Raw genomic sequence first — 14,665 nt, 5'->3', positions numbered from 1 at the left:
CCCTGTTCAACTGGGGATAGTTTATTGGGGACTGCCAGTAGGCAGTTGACAGGGTTGAGGCCTAAGCCCAAAGTGTGTGTGGAATGGCCAGTCTCATTTCATCCCACTTCTTCCTTGCCTAGCAGGGTGTTAAAAAGAAGAGTAGATTAATTTTGGGGGATATCTTAATTGATTCAATTGCAGACAGCTTTTGCAATTAGGCTTGCAGCTACAGGTTTTCCACCCTGATTGAATTTATGATAGGACTTGCTGATGTACTGCATGTTTTCTCCCCTTATTTAAAAAAAAGGTAGAATAGCAATAACGGTTATAATGAGAAATTTGAGTCTTCCTATGGGAAAAACCTTGCCAAAGGAAAGATCTTGTTGTGCAGTTGTGGTGAAACCTCCATTTTGTTAAGAAAGAGATCATAAATTCAATTATCAATATTGTAATTTTCTGTGGCATATATTTGGACTAGTGTGTACAATTCTAGTTCCCTTACTTTAGAAAAACTGCTGCACAACTGGAAAAGATGTGGATAAGGTCAGGACAACTTCCATACGGAGAAAGAATTGCATATTTCAGATAAAGGGTGGTAAGAAAGTTGTATAAAATTGTGTTGGGAGAAAAGTGGAAAATAAGAAGTAGAGAAATTTTCCTTTCCCTTCCCATACTTAACCTAAGTGGTTAAGACGCTTACTCTGCTGATTGCAAGATTGGCAGGTTGGCAGTTCGAGGCCTGGGTGCCGCATGATGGGATGAGCTCCCATCACTAGTCCCAGCTTCTGCCAACCTAGCAGTTCAAAAGTATTCAAATGCAACTAGGGTGGAAAGGTAAATAACGTTCTGTGCAGTCATGCTGGCCACATGATCACAGGCTGTTCGGCTTAGTAATGAAGATGAGCACCGTCCTCTATGGTTGAACACAACATGACAACCTTGCCAATGGGGAATACCTTTACCTTTACTAAAACTTGTCCATAATTTTCTGTTCCATGGACTAAGCTATTTCTGTTACCATCATGGCTTCAACTTGTGCAATTTTTTAATGGTTTCATTTACAATTTAGAGATTGCAGACAGTATTACTGTATTTTCAAGGTACTAGTTGGGATAATTAATGTTGTTGCCCAAGTAATAATTTCTGTATACACATAACACATTATATTTTTGTACTGTTTTTTTAAAAGATAATCTTAAGTTGTCTTTCTTTCTTTCTTTCTTTCTTTCTTTCTTTTTTTCTAGGATGGAAGAGCAGCATCAGCTGTTGTTGTTTGTTCTTTTCTATGTTTCTGCCGTCTGTTCACCACTGCGGAAGCTGCTGTTTATATGTTTAGCATGAAGCGCTGTCCGCCGGGTATCTGGCCATCACATAAGAGGTATAGTGTTTGCAAAAGCATTTCTGGCTTAGGAGGCTGTTTACTTTCTTTGTAAATGCTGAATATGTGACATAGAAATTAGAGAGACTGAAGACTTTTAGAGGTACTGAGCAAGCTCTCTGTTGGATCACAACTCTGCAGTCCCACACTGATGTAAGGTTTCATGCTGTATTCAGTGTCTTGATTCTTCCATTTTGTTCTAGTTTTTTGTTCTTGTGAAGGAGATTAGGAGAAACTGACAGTGAAAATGATTCTCCTTCCCCAGTCTAAAAAGTGGAGAAGGACTCCACTTTTCACATTCACATTCTCTTGGTAACTTTGCCTGACCCTTTTCTTTAAACACTTCTGGACTGAAATAAAATTTCCTTTGGGTGGCAGAATTGCTTTTGGGGGTGATGCCCTCATTTTGTCACCCCCCCCCCCACCATAGCTACACCCCCGCTTGTGCTTATTTCTTAAACCATTTGTCCATCAAATACGGGCCAAACAATGGATTGGAAGTGGATGAAGTCTTTGATTAAGATTCTTAAAACCTCTTTCTGTTGTCCAGGCTGCCTGAGTTTAAATATTTAAATGGTCAGAGGTCTTTATTCCTGCTGTAGGGTATAGGAAACAAATGTCTTCACCTACTTACCTGAACTGATTGTTGTATGTCCCAGGGACGTAGTAAACTACACATGTTGTAATGCACCACATTTGTGTAAAAGGCCTGTTATTTCTTAGTACAGTTGGTGGCATTCTGTATCCATGGATTCTACATTCACAGATTCAACCATGGGGGTGTGTGTGTGTGTGTGTGTGTGTGTGTGTGTGTGTATGTATATATATATATATATATATATATATATATATATATCCAAAAATGAAACCTTGATTTTGTCATTTTATATAAGGGACACGGTTTTACTATGCCACTGTATATAATGGGACTTGAACATCCACAGATTTTAGTATCCTTGGGGTACTGAAACCTAACCCCAGCCAAGGGCCAAATGTTTAAACTTTATTTCAGTAAGGCAAGCTTGTGAACTAGCCATTTGTTCACAAATGCTTGGGACCAGTGAAACTTCCAAAGTAGAAGACTGGGAAACTTTTGCAAACTGGAAAAGATATTTTTTACAAACTAGAAACTTCTATAGATTGATTTGCAATATTGTATACAATTTACACAAATAAGTGTGTTTTGTGATGAAGCTTCAGGCCTTTTTGACTGTGTACTTTTGATGCATTCTTGTCTTTTCATAGGTATATAGAGTACATGTGTGACATGATGGCAGAAGAACCCATTATCCCTCACAGCAAGCCTATCCTTATAAAGTCTATAGTCATGACACCAGTCCCTCTTTTCAGCAAGCAGCGTAATGGCTGCCGGCCTTTCTGTGAAGTTTATGTTGGGGATGAAAGAGTTGCCACTACCTCACAAGAATACGATAAAATGAAGTAAGTGGAAAATTTAAAGGAGCAACCACATGGGAACTGGGGTCAGTTCCCTTCCAGACCTGCCCCACATGGGCTACACCCAACCCCAACATAACAGCAAACTCAGACATTTTCCATTGCAGTTCCTCTTAACTTGGTGACAGGTATCTATTTGTTCTTTGAACAAAATGAAATGACAAAAATTTCACTGGCACCTTAAAGACTTAGCAAATGTTTATTGTGACTTGATCTTTCATCAGTTAGAGCTTATATCTGTCAGATGCAGGCTATCAAAATAAGTTTTATTTAAAATATTTGTATCCTGCTCTTCAAGCAAAATATTTCCATAATTGCCTAAGAAAAAACAGAAGAAACCCATGGATGTGACTAATATTTGTTAAAATAGCGTGTCTTGATATTGAGATACCCTGTCAAGTAAAGGAGACGAGCCGTGAGATTCTTTGCACTTCAAGATTTTGCTGGGGGAAATTTATTTGTGCCAATACACTGATTCTTATGTAGAAAAACGACATGTATTTTGTGCACAAAAACAGTATATGTATTTTTTCCAGTACTTTGACTGTTTTGGTGCATACACTGAAAATGTACTACCGCATATACTCGACTATAAGTCGATCTCATGTATAAGTTGCAGGAAGGTTTGGGGGCCAAAATTTTGGATTTTGATATGACTCGTGGATAAGTCAAGAGTAAAACTTGGTATATAACAAAGAATGCAAATGATGATGCAAAGGAAAGCAGTGCCAGAAAACTTACAAAATTGGATAAGGAAATATAAAGGGGGGTGTGAGTGTTCCAGAACAGATGACACTCTTGGCTTTCACTAGGGGATGGTTCCTTTTTTAATAAGAATTAAAATACAGTACAGTAGTTACATTGACCCATGGATAAGTTGACTCGGGTTTTTGGAGTCAATTTTTTGACTAAAATTTCTAGATGTATACGTGAGTATTTGCTTTTTGTGTATAAGACATATTACCTGTCCTAAAACATGTTTTCCATCCAGGAAAACTTTGTGTATTTTTTCAAATATTTTTTCTCTACCAGTATGTCGAAGCATAAATAGTACTTTAAAATTATACTGTAGTCCTCTTATCTTATGGAGTGGTGGAACATGGCAAAATGATTTGTTCTGCTTGCAGGAACAAAGTAAGCAAAGATTTATATCTCTGCAGCCTTCCCTTGGGCTTGCAGTTTTAAAAGACATAACACACATTGAAAAAGATAGGAAAGGAAGAAGAAGAAAATCAAACAAACAGACAAATACCAGTACTTTAAGTTTTTACTATGACCAGCTGCAATGAGAGAATATACAGGGTTATTACAATGCCAATATGGAATCCAAGGGCTGGCATTTCACAAATGACACTAGTCCAATCATATTTAAGATTTGTGTGGGCACAATGTAGATCAGGTTCTCCTGGCAGTAGGTCTCTGGGTGATTTGCAGTAGATCAGAAGAATTTCTGCTTCCAATTATTTAACAGTAGAAAAATTGAAAAAGTTTCCCACTCATAAATTAGGCTGCTAACATACTTGGGGGAATCAGGCATGGAAATTTACATAAAAGGGCTTTTGGGCTTGGTTCTGGTTCTCATCACAAATTGCTGGGCTGGGCATGTATTCTGAAGCAGCTTTTGGGGCATGTGCTGAGAGACCATATATTAGGAGAAATGGGTATGAAGGTATGTTTACATGCACCTGTCCTAACATATGCATTTTTGCATTTTATTTTCCCTGATGTATGATTTTTGTATGGATTTTTTAATCTGACAATGGCACTGCAAAATCTCGACAAATGAAGGACAGCTCTTCCCTGTTCTGCATATTAGTCATTGCAGACTAAGGTGGCTTCTGTTAAAATGTGAATTCAGACACCTTTTCCCCACATACCAAATGTGGCCAATACTGGTCTTCTCAAATAGTTCTTGCTGAATCCTGGCCTCAGTTTTGGCATATAGGTGCTACATGGCAGCTCAACATGTTACAAAGATGGGCAATTTCAAATGCAGCTTAATTTCTGCTGACTAGGGTGAGCAACTGCTGAAGTCTGTTAAATAGTTTGGCCTCATCTTAAGGAAGAACTGGACTATATTTCCAGATCTGTTTTTTAAAAAACATAAGGGTATTTTTTGTTTGTCAGCTACAGCATACCCACAAAGTCCAGTTATGAAAACGCAATCTTTTGGAATTTCTAAATTGTCAAGGAAGAGGAGGGAGTTGGAGAAATGAAACAGTATATTCATGATTTTTATGAAGTGTGATATATAAGATGATTGTTTTTCTTTCCCCTAGGGATTTTAAAATAGAAGATGGGAAAGCAGTAATTCCATTAGACATAACAGTCCAAGGAGATGTTCTCATTGTGATTTATCATGCCAGGTCCACCTTAGGTGGCAGACTCCAAGCCAAGGTAAGGCAAGAGAAATACAGAGCTATAATCCTGTGTTCTGTACATAGCAGTCGTTCCTTATTTTGTGTCCCCAGATGTTGTTGGGCTTGAACTGCTAGAAGCCCAATAAGCTTGGCCGCTTTTCCCACACTTCTTCTGATTTGTATTCTACCAGTTCTGGGAACTTTGCTTTTGCCCTGATACTTGTATAATCTTGCCTTGGGTAAACATAATCCTCACCCCACCCCCAGATTACAATCTGCCTTGCAGGATTTGCCTATTCTGGATTTCACTTTTCCATGAGCAATTTCCATGCTACCTGATATTCTGCTGCCACCATAAAATGAATAAATAATAAAATGAAATAAAAATAAACAGGTCATCTCAAAGTGTATTCATAAAGATTATAGTTATACTTTAGTGGGTTTTTTAAATTTTATAAATCTCTTATATAACTGTATTCTTACTTAATCTGTACTCTGCGACTGAAACCTGTAGCTCATCCACACTGCACGATTTTGGAACTTTGATTCCATTGTAACTGCTGTAGTAACATTGCATGGAATTCTGGGATTTGCAGGGGTATTTAGAATTCTCAGCCAGAGAGCTGAGTGCTGAGCAAGCTACAAACCCCAGGATGGCTTAGGATGTTGCCATGGTGGAGTGAAATATAATGTGTGTAGTATAAATGTGCCCTCACTCACACCAGACCACCTTCCTAACTCGTCAGAGGCCACCTGTCATTTCTTATTTCCCCTCTTTTACTGCTTTTTGTCTCAGTCAGTAAGCATTTGACACATTGCACCACTATACGGCTGCATCCACACTGCAGAAATAATCTAGTTTGATGTCACTTTAACTGCTATGGTTCAATACTATGGAGTTCTGGGAACTGTAGCTTTCTGAGACATTTAACGTTCTCTTTCAGAATGCTCTGGTGCCAGAACAAACTACAATTCCCAGAATTCCATAGCATTGAGCCATGGCAGCAAAAGTGGTGCCAAACTGGATTATTTCTGCAATGTAGATGCAGCCTATATCAGTTACTCTTCCCTCTCAGCTCTTGAAAACCATAGTGACATATAAACATTTCACCACTTTTACCTTAAAATACAAACCTGTATAAGTGTGTCAAATGCCACTGGTACCATTGTTATAGAAACTCAATGTTGTTTCATGGAAGAGGCTGCTTGTGGATTATGCTTACTTACAACAAGATACAGTTATTAAATCAAAGATTGCATTTGCTCACATAGTTAGGCTATAGCAGCCTGTTTTGAGAAGGAAAATGGGATACATAGTCTCAGAGGCTATTTATAAATTATACTACTGCAATATTAAGTTACTGTGATGTGAAACGAAATATTTCTCAGTTACCACAAAACCACTAAACAAGGGACAAAAATGTCTGATTAACATTTATGCCTCCGCTGTTTATTGCTTCACTTATGTGCCCTGTTCATTTTTGTGTTCCTTTGCAAGATGGCATCAATGAAGATGTTCCAGATCCAATTTCATACAGGATTCGTCCCCCGGAATGCTACAACTGTGAAATTTGCTAAGTATGTTTACTGGGAAGAGCTTCTCAATACAATTGCAATGAATACAGCTGAATACAGTTGTACAGTGCAGCTGCATAATATGTGGGCACGCCATACGTGGCTTTCAGGTTATGTGGAAACCTGTGCGTTGGAAGCGGTAATCGCGTGTGTGCCTCACCACACCACATTGCAGGCACAGGCCCCATTGTTTTCAATGGGGTTCCGCCATACTCTGTATTCCCCTTATGCAAGGGAGTCTGGAACAGATCCCCTGTGTAAGGGAAGGGTGCACTGTAATTGTTGTTGTTATTGTCACCTTCAAGTTGTTTCTGACTTACGGCAACCCTAAGGCGAACCTTTCATGGGTTTTCTCAGCAAGTTTCCTTAGAGGGTGTTTGCCTTTGCCATCTTATGAGGCTGTGGTGTCTCATTGCTCCAAGCCTAGGATAAGGTAGTTTCTAAATTATGAATTCCGAAAGTGTGTTTGAGTTGTTCCAGGTTTGTCTTGAAGCTAGGCTAATGATCAGATGTCTCACCATTGTTAAATACTTCTACCTGGACATGTGCCCACAGCCATGTACTTTCAAGTAAATGTGCTTAATATTGCAACCACAGATCACTTTAAAAATGTAGCCCTATTCATGTATTATACTAGGTATGAAGACACTTTGCCCATCAGACTATAATTTCTGTAATCCTTGTTGTCCATGCTGACTGGGGCTTCTGAGAACTGAATTCTAAAAGCATGTGGAGGGCCAAAGGCTCTGCTCTTGCGTTACACAGAGACAGGAACATCTTCAAATAGGAGCAGACCAGCCCTATAGGAGATTGCTAGTGAAATCTCCCCATCCCATCCAATTTATGTGTCGAGTATTGACATCTTAAAAGAACTCCTGTGTTTGAGCAGCTGTTGTTTGTCCAGGGCTTCTTCAAGCTACTATGCTTCTTCAAGCAGGATGTACAGTACAGATGTTGGCAGTGGAGCTAGATTAGGCAACTCAATGAGGAGGCAGTGATCTTACTGCTTCAATGGGTGATTGTTGTGTAAGGCATGAGTTGGATGTCTGTTATATTTTATTTAGCATTATTTTGACTTCAATAATATGTGGCCATAGCCAGGCACCTCACTCTCTCACAGCCTTAGAGAAAGGCAAAGGCAACCCCTCTCTGAACAAATGTTGCCAAGAAAATCCTGTGATAGTTTCGCCTTAGGATCACCATAGGTTGGAAATGACTTGAAGGTACACAACAACAACAAATGGCCAGCTATGATAAAAGCATTTTTTAATTGAACTGACTTTTTTTTATGGCAAGGCTACTTCATGCCTAAAAATACATTGGATATAGTAGGATTGCCCTACAAGTAAAGTAGATCTGATCTCTTGCAATGTAATGTAAATCTGATATATTTGTTAAGAAGAGGGTAGGAGACGTCTCTTACTGCTCTTTGAAAAGCAGTATAGATATAGGAATTTCAAGTGAGTGAATTAAATAAGAAATTGTAATAAATAACAGAAAGGTTGAGCACTAATAAAGTACTCACTATCGAAAACAGAAAACTTAATATCAGTATATTATAAAAACATACAAACAAACTATACTAGATATAAGAATAATTAAAGCAGAGTCTAAAGTATGCATTATATTTAAGAGACAGATTGAACTGGACAAGAATAAATAATAAGGAAGAATATTTTAAAATGATACATATACACTGAATGTGATATTAAGAATAAGTCTGAAAGTAAGGGAGAGGGAGAAGAGGGGTGGAAATATTAGAAAAATCTCTTTTGTTATGGAATATGTACTGATATTTCAATGCTGCAACAATACTATACTATACAAAATGGTAATTTTACTGTAATGTTAATACATATATATATTAGTAAAAAGATTAATAATAATAATAATAATAATAATAATAATAATAATAATAGAAAAAACAAGAAGTTGTCTATTGGGAAGCCATCACCTGCAAACCCAATTGAAAGGCATAGGACTTGCTGTGGTGAGGCTCTTGTTTGCTTCAAGGAGGTTTAGGCAAGACAGTTTTTCAGTAGATTGTTCTCCAGTTAAAAAACAAAACAAAAAGACTTGTGCACTTCTAATTGTAAAATTGTTGCAGGTACGATCTGGATGCCTGTGACATTCAGGAGAAATATCCTGACTTGTTTCAAGTGAATCTTGAAGTTGAAGTGGAGCCACGGGATAGACCCAGCACTGACCGAGCCCCCTGGGATAACTTGAACATCAAGGGTTTGAATCCCAAGATCCTGTTCTCCAGCCGTGAGGAACAGCAAGAGATACTAACAAAATTTGGTAAAGAAAAATATTAGCTCAGCTAATGTTAACGTCAGTATTTTCAAAGGCTTCCATTGCAGTGTGTGCTTGTGGAGGGCATAGTTGCATTGTCTTTGATTGTGTGGGGGTGGATGTGTGTAGTGAGTTGTGGGAAGGTTGGGTGGGACTTTGTGAACTCTTTAAGCATAGTGTGAACAGTATTTTGTGCTTGTGTCCTTAAAGATAAGAAATCTTGAAAGAGGTTTTCTAAATTCAGGGGGTTTGAATTTTCACTCACTAGGTAAGCCTGAACTGCCTAGACAGCCAGGCTCAACTGCCCAGTATGAAGCAGAGGCATCCAAGTCAGAACTATCTTCTGAAGGTACACCTGTGGAACCAGACTCTCCACCGAGCAGTGGCACAGAGGCAAATTTCTTCCATACACTAGACTGGCAAGGTAAAAAAAAATGGCAATTACTTAACAGGCAGATGTTGTATTGCTGCCAATTACTTTTTTAAAGCATGTTTTTTCTGCTTTTCTGCCAGATCGTCTCCCAGTGCCATTTACGTATGATCAATAAAAATAAGTCAGTGCCGTCCTGTAAACTTATTTACTAAATGACATGATGGAAAGGAGGGAAAGGAAATTCAGGCGCCATGGTTTTTTTTATTTTAAATTTTTTTATTGGATCATTAAAATCATTACAAAAAAGAAAAAAACTCACACATCATACATTGACGAGAAAGAAAAGAATTACATCATATTGGCCTTTCATACACTTACACATGATTGCTATCTAGTGTACTTCAACTTTGCTTATAAAAATTATCTATATCAACCTATAGTTCTTCCATATATTTGGCAATAATGGTCCTCTGGCGTTTTCATTCTTTCAGTTCCATCCACTTGTTTCCTTCCTTTCTCCCTTCTCGATTATTTCCTTTTACCTACTTTCCCATCTTCTTCTTCTTCACTCTCTTTTATTTCTAAACTACTCCTTTCTCTCTTACCCTTCCTTCTTCGTGTCTTCTTACTCTTAATTTAACCATACAATCTAAATAAATTCACTCGTTCACCTTTTCTCTCACACTCTCAATCTACTTGCTCTAATCTTCAACCACTTACTTAAACTTTCTACTCATCAACTTCAATCATACAATACTTCTTATCCATTGTTTGCCAATTTGTTTGTCCCTCTATTACTGACTTTCTAACGCAAATGCGTGTTGCAAATCGCATCTGCTTAAGTTGTTCTAGACTCATTACAGCTACTGCTATTATTTATTAAGTTATTTAGTTAATTAAAAAACAATTTCCTCCTAGTCTTTATAATTCATAACTTGTTAGTCTGGGGTTTTTGCATTCCTACAATCTGTTTTAAAGTAGTCAGCCAAGTCAACAAAATGGCTCCGCTTCCAATCTCTCCCTTTGCTGCAGCCTGATGGAATGGCTCCTGGTTGGTTACAAACCAATGAGAGAGGAGACTGATTGGAATTTGGTATCAGCACAGCTAATCAAACAGTGCTACTTCATTGTATGCTTTCAGTTGTAGCACACCCATATTTCTTCACCCACTTGAAGAATGTTGTTTGCAATGTGCTAGTCTTGTTTGAATGAATAGCTCACTAAATGCTCTGGTTATAAGTATAAAATATCCTCACTGTGAGAATTTTCCCTCCCTGACAAATGTTGAAATCTGCAACATGATCTCTTACCTGGGGTCAGATAAGAACATGTCCCAAAGGACCTTGTGATGACTCAGGAAAGTCAGCAGCACTGTCTAGTGAATGCAAAGCTTGCATATCTTGATCCTTTTTTTCTGTGCCTCCACACTACCTCCAGTTAAGGGGACCTCAAATTGCTCAACCCCTACAAGATATCTTGCAGAAGACACCTTACTCTCCTACAAGACTAAATGTATGGTCCTTCATAGGGCTTTGTAGGGCTTCACCCTGCAGTCCCTCACCATTGGCTACTGACACTGGTTGTGGTTGATGATACTAGGCAGCCAAAATATCTGGGGGGCCACAGTCACCCACACATGTTCTGCTAGAGGAACAAAACCAGTAGACAACTTGCTTACTTTCTGTGTATCTTTAGGCAGATACGGGTTTCCAAAGCAGCCTCTGCCCCATTGCTCTAAATTTCATTAGGTCATGTCCTGAAATATCACCTGAGGTCCTTCATATAAAATTTAGTTCACCATAATCAAAATGACTCCTAGAAAACTGGTTGCTGTCTTGTAAAACATACCACATATTCTGTAATGTATTCTTTTTACTGAACAGAAGGCAAACATTCAGATATTGGACCAGAGGCTTACTTTTCCAAAGAAACTCCTGGGCTAATTGAGGAAAGGGAGGACAGTGAACTTTCAGATGAAGAATTTGCTGCATTTCCTAGTGACGCCGGAGCTGCTGAAGAAAAAGAGAAAAACACACTGGGAAATGAGGATAGTGAGCAGTTCTTTGAAGCTGACTTTGAAATGTCAGCTGTTCTGTCCAAAGAGACTCCGGTGGAAGACAGTGTTGACTTGCTTGGGCTAGATTCAGAAGCACCTCCAGAACTCCTCCAACCGCCTTCAGAGATGAAGAGTTCCTCTAGCAATGCAGACTTGCTGAATGACTTGTTTGTTAGTGGTTTACCAGAGAGTTCAGAAGACTCTACTACGGACCTTTTGGGAGGAGGGGCAGACTTCTTTTTTGGGAGCCAGTCCCAACCCTCAGCAAACCCCCAAGGTAGTTGTCCTCCACCCACAGCAGCCGGCACCACTTCTTCTTCAGGTATGTAACCAGGCTTCCTTTTCACTGAAATTCTGCCGATAGAAAATCTGAGTGAAAAGACAATTTAATTTTCTCTCTTCCCCCTTTTTCAGTTGTCAACTGTGCTATAATTTTCATTACCTTTAGACCCCTATCATATCAAAATCTGCATTCCCCTGTTTGAATATGGAACAGATATATGAGCTCAAAAATCTGCACTTCCATTTTCATTTTCAAATGGCACATTTTGGCCTTTGTGGTTGCAGCAAGACAGAATATATGTTGAGGGCAATTAGAGAAAGAGAGAGGGTGCTGGAATGAGGGTTCCAATGGACAGTGGATTAATCTTCACCTGACCATAAAGGAGCTTTAAAATGATACGGTTTTTCTTCAGATTAACTGTCACTTCTGTAACGTAGTGAAAAATTATTACATGCTTGGAATGTACTGTTTAAAGAGTGAGGTCATTTTGTTTGGAATTCGTAATTTTGTGAGCGCTCTAAAGTCTGGAAGGAAAACCCGGCTACTATAGTGGGAGTGGCTACCAACGTCACAAAAACTCACCATTACAACTGATAGGTTATCTCCTCACATTTATCTGTTTGCAACTGGAAAGCTGCACTACTTTCTAGATTCCAAATGAGTCAATGTAACTGTATTAAGAACTGGAAAGGAAAAATGACTAAAGCTAAAGAAAAAAATCGTTCTTAAATGGTACCCTCAGGGGGTGCACAAGAGTTGCTCAAGGGTAGCATGAGACTTGGAGGCTCTGATCTCTCCTCCTCCTCCTCTTCCCAAACCATTTTATGTGTAAAATTTACACATGCATTGAGTTAAATATTGAATTTACTTAAATAAAAATGTTCTAATTTGAATGTTATTTCCTTATAAAATGATAAAATATGAATACACATGAATGTGTGATTGAAAATATGCACACTAAGTAAACAGAATATTTTTATTTGTATACTGGGTTGTGGGGACATGCAATGTCTCCATGTAGATGTAAAGGATGGTCCCAAGGGTAAAAAGTGTGAGTTCCACTGGGCTGAAAGGTTATGTTCTGTGAGAAATCTGGAATAAATGTATTTTCCAATTGGAACAATTACAAGATGTTCTTGGTTTTAGAATGATCTGTTTTCTAAGCTTAAGTAGGTTCATCATTATATAATAATAGTTTTCCCTCCTAAGATTTGGAAGTGCTGTTTGACATTTGGCACTTCCATGAGTTTGATGGAATTTGTGCTAGGCAAAAGTTGTGCAGCTTCATCACATGACAACCTTCTTCTCCCAGCTCCCCCATCTGCCTTTGAGAACACAAGATGCTTTTGAAAACTATGTTATTCGGGTATTTACTGAGATATTTTGAAGTTACATGAAAGTCACAGTGCTGTGATTGTTCTGAATGCTTACAACTGCAAGATGAACGTGGGACCTCAGCTGGTTCTGACAACTTCATTACTAAATGTTAACTGATGTGCGATGGAAACAAGTGGGTGGGTATGCCATGGCAAGAAAGGAATATTGCGTGTGTTTCTGAAGTTGGTGGCTCTGATTCTGCACTGCTGTTCCAAATCAGCTCTACTGCTCCTAAGCTGCTGGAAAGGTGTTGGAACAGGTTTAACTCTTAAAGGATTTTGACCTTTGAGTGTAGAAGTTGTAAGGTGGAGAGTGTCAGACAGGCTCTCTGCTGGCCATTACATGCCACTCCCCTGCTGAGTATAAATACTGTCCCTTGAGTGGCTCCAGTTAGTTCCTGCTTGACAGTGGTCAGTGAAAGACCTTCCGGCTGGAGGCTCTCTTTTCTACATCCTTCTGCTTGTTCCGTTGACCTTTCGTTCATCTTTCTGGGCAGAAAAGTCAGCAATGCCTTCCATTCAGACTGGTACAGTAAAGCTTTTATGTTATTTGCTGGGGCAGCTGCTCCATTTGGATTATCTTTTCAAGAAAAATAAACTGTAAGTTTCTGCTCTGCTGACTACTTCCTAGTGATTTCAGCTGATTTTCTTGGGGAGAACTGGTCTTACAGATTGACTGACACTGTAACGTTTTCTAGTTTTTTTCCCTTTCTGGGAGCCAATTTGGGGGGCGGATTTAGCAGGCTGAATGTATGCAAGTGTCTGAGGGATTATCTCAGTAGATCATTGTTCACTCTGTTGATTAGAATAAATCCTTGTGTTATGTAATAGGAGCTAAGCCCTAATGTTGGGAGTGGGTGGCAGAGACACAGGGCTTGAAAGTGTGCTAGAAAAGAGATACCTTAACATGAGATGCTTCCTTGTACTAGTGAAACGAAACACACAAGAGCAGAATCTGCATCATGCAAAGCCAACAGTGTTCATGAAACCTTACTCCACCATAGATACATTAATTGTTAAGGTACCACAAACCTATTTGTCATTTTGGAGTGTATCCACACTGCAGAAATGTCCTGTAGAATTTGGGGATTTGTAGTTTGTTGAGGCGCCAGAGTTCTCTGACAAATGTGGCTGAATAACCCACCAAATTATAGATCCCAAGATTCTGTAGGATAGAATTGTGGCAGTTAAAGTAGTGTCAAACTGCTTTAATTCGGCAGTGTAGATACACTCTTAGTTTGATGTGTTTTTGGAGCATTTTGAATAATACAAACCATGTTGTGTTTGTTTCTTTAGCTGACCCATTTGATCCATTCACAGTCAATCCAGACAATCCAACTCTTACTGGTCCTGATCTCTTTGGCGACTTTCTCAGTCCAAATGCACCAACTGGATCCAGCGTGTTTCCTTCCACACACAGTGCACCACCTCCTTCCTCTAGCACAGAGTTCCTTAATTTAGGTAAGTATATGTTTGACATGGTTTCCTTCTTTATCCCCACCCCTAATCACATGGCCTGTTGAGTGACTTAT

General features: G+C 38.9%; 1 protein-coding gene across 3 annotated transcripts in view; it reads left to right on the top strand.

The window, feature by feature from the left end:
* Nucleotides 1-14,665, top strand: part of GAK (cyclin G associated kinase) — a 104,925-nt gene that overhangs the window by 64,599 nt on the left and 25,661 nt on the right. For all 3 annotated transcript variants that reach the window (XM_089488689.1, XM_089488688.1, XM_089488690.1), the window contains 8 exons: nt 1,227-1,360; nt 2,606-2,800; nt 5,095-5,212; nt 6,674-6,753; nt 8,858-9,051; nt 9,314-9,469; nt 11,302-11,796; nt 14,430-14,594. In XM_089488689.1, coding sequence (XP_089344815.1) covers nt 1,227-1,360; nt 2,606-2,800; nt 5,095-5,212; nt 6,674-6,753; nt 8,858-9,051; nt 9,314-9,469; nt 11,302-11,796; nt 14,430-14,594 — 1,537 coding nt within the window. The remainder of the gene's footprint in view (nt 1-1,226; nt 1,361-2,605; nt 2,801-5,094; nt 5,213-6,673; nt 6,754-8,857; nt 9,052-9,313; nt 9,470-11,301; nt 11,797-14,429; nt 14,595-14,665) is intronic.

Source organism: Sceloporus occidentalis, unplaced genomic scaffold, assembly GCF_023333645.1.
Source record: "Sceloporus occidentalis isolate IW3139 unplaced genomic scaffold, rSceOcc1.0.p SCAF_1, whole genome shotgun sequence".
NCBI classification, from domain to species: Eukaryota; Metazoa; Chordata; class Lepidosauria; order Squamata; family Phrynosomatidae; genus Sceloporus; species Sceloporus occidentalis.
This window is presented reverse-complemented; position numbering and strand designations above follow the sequence as displayed.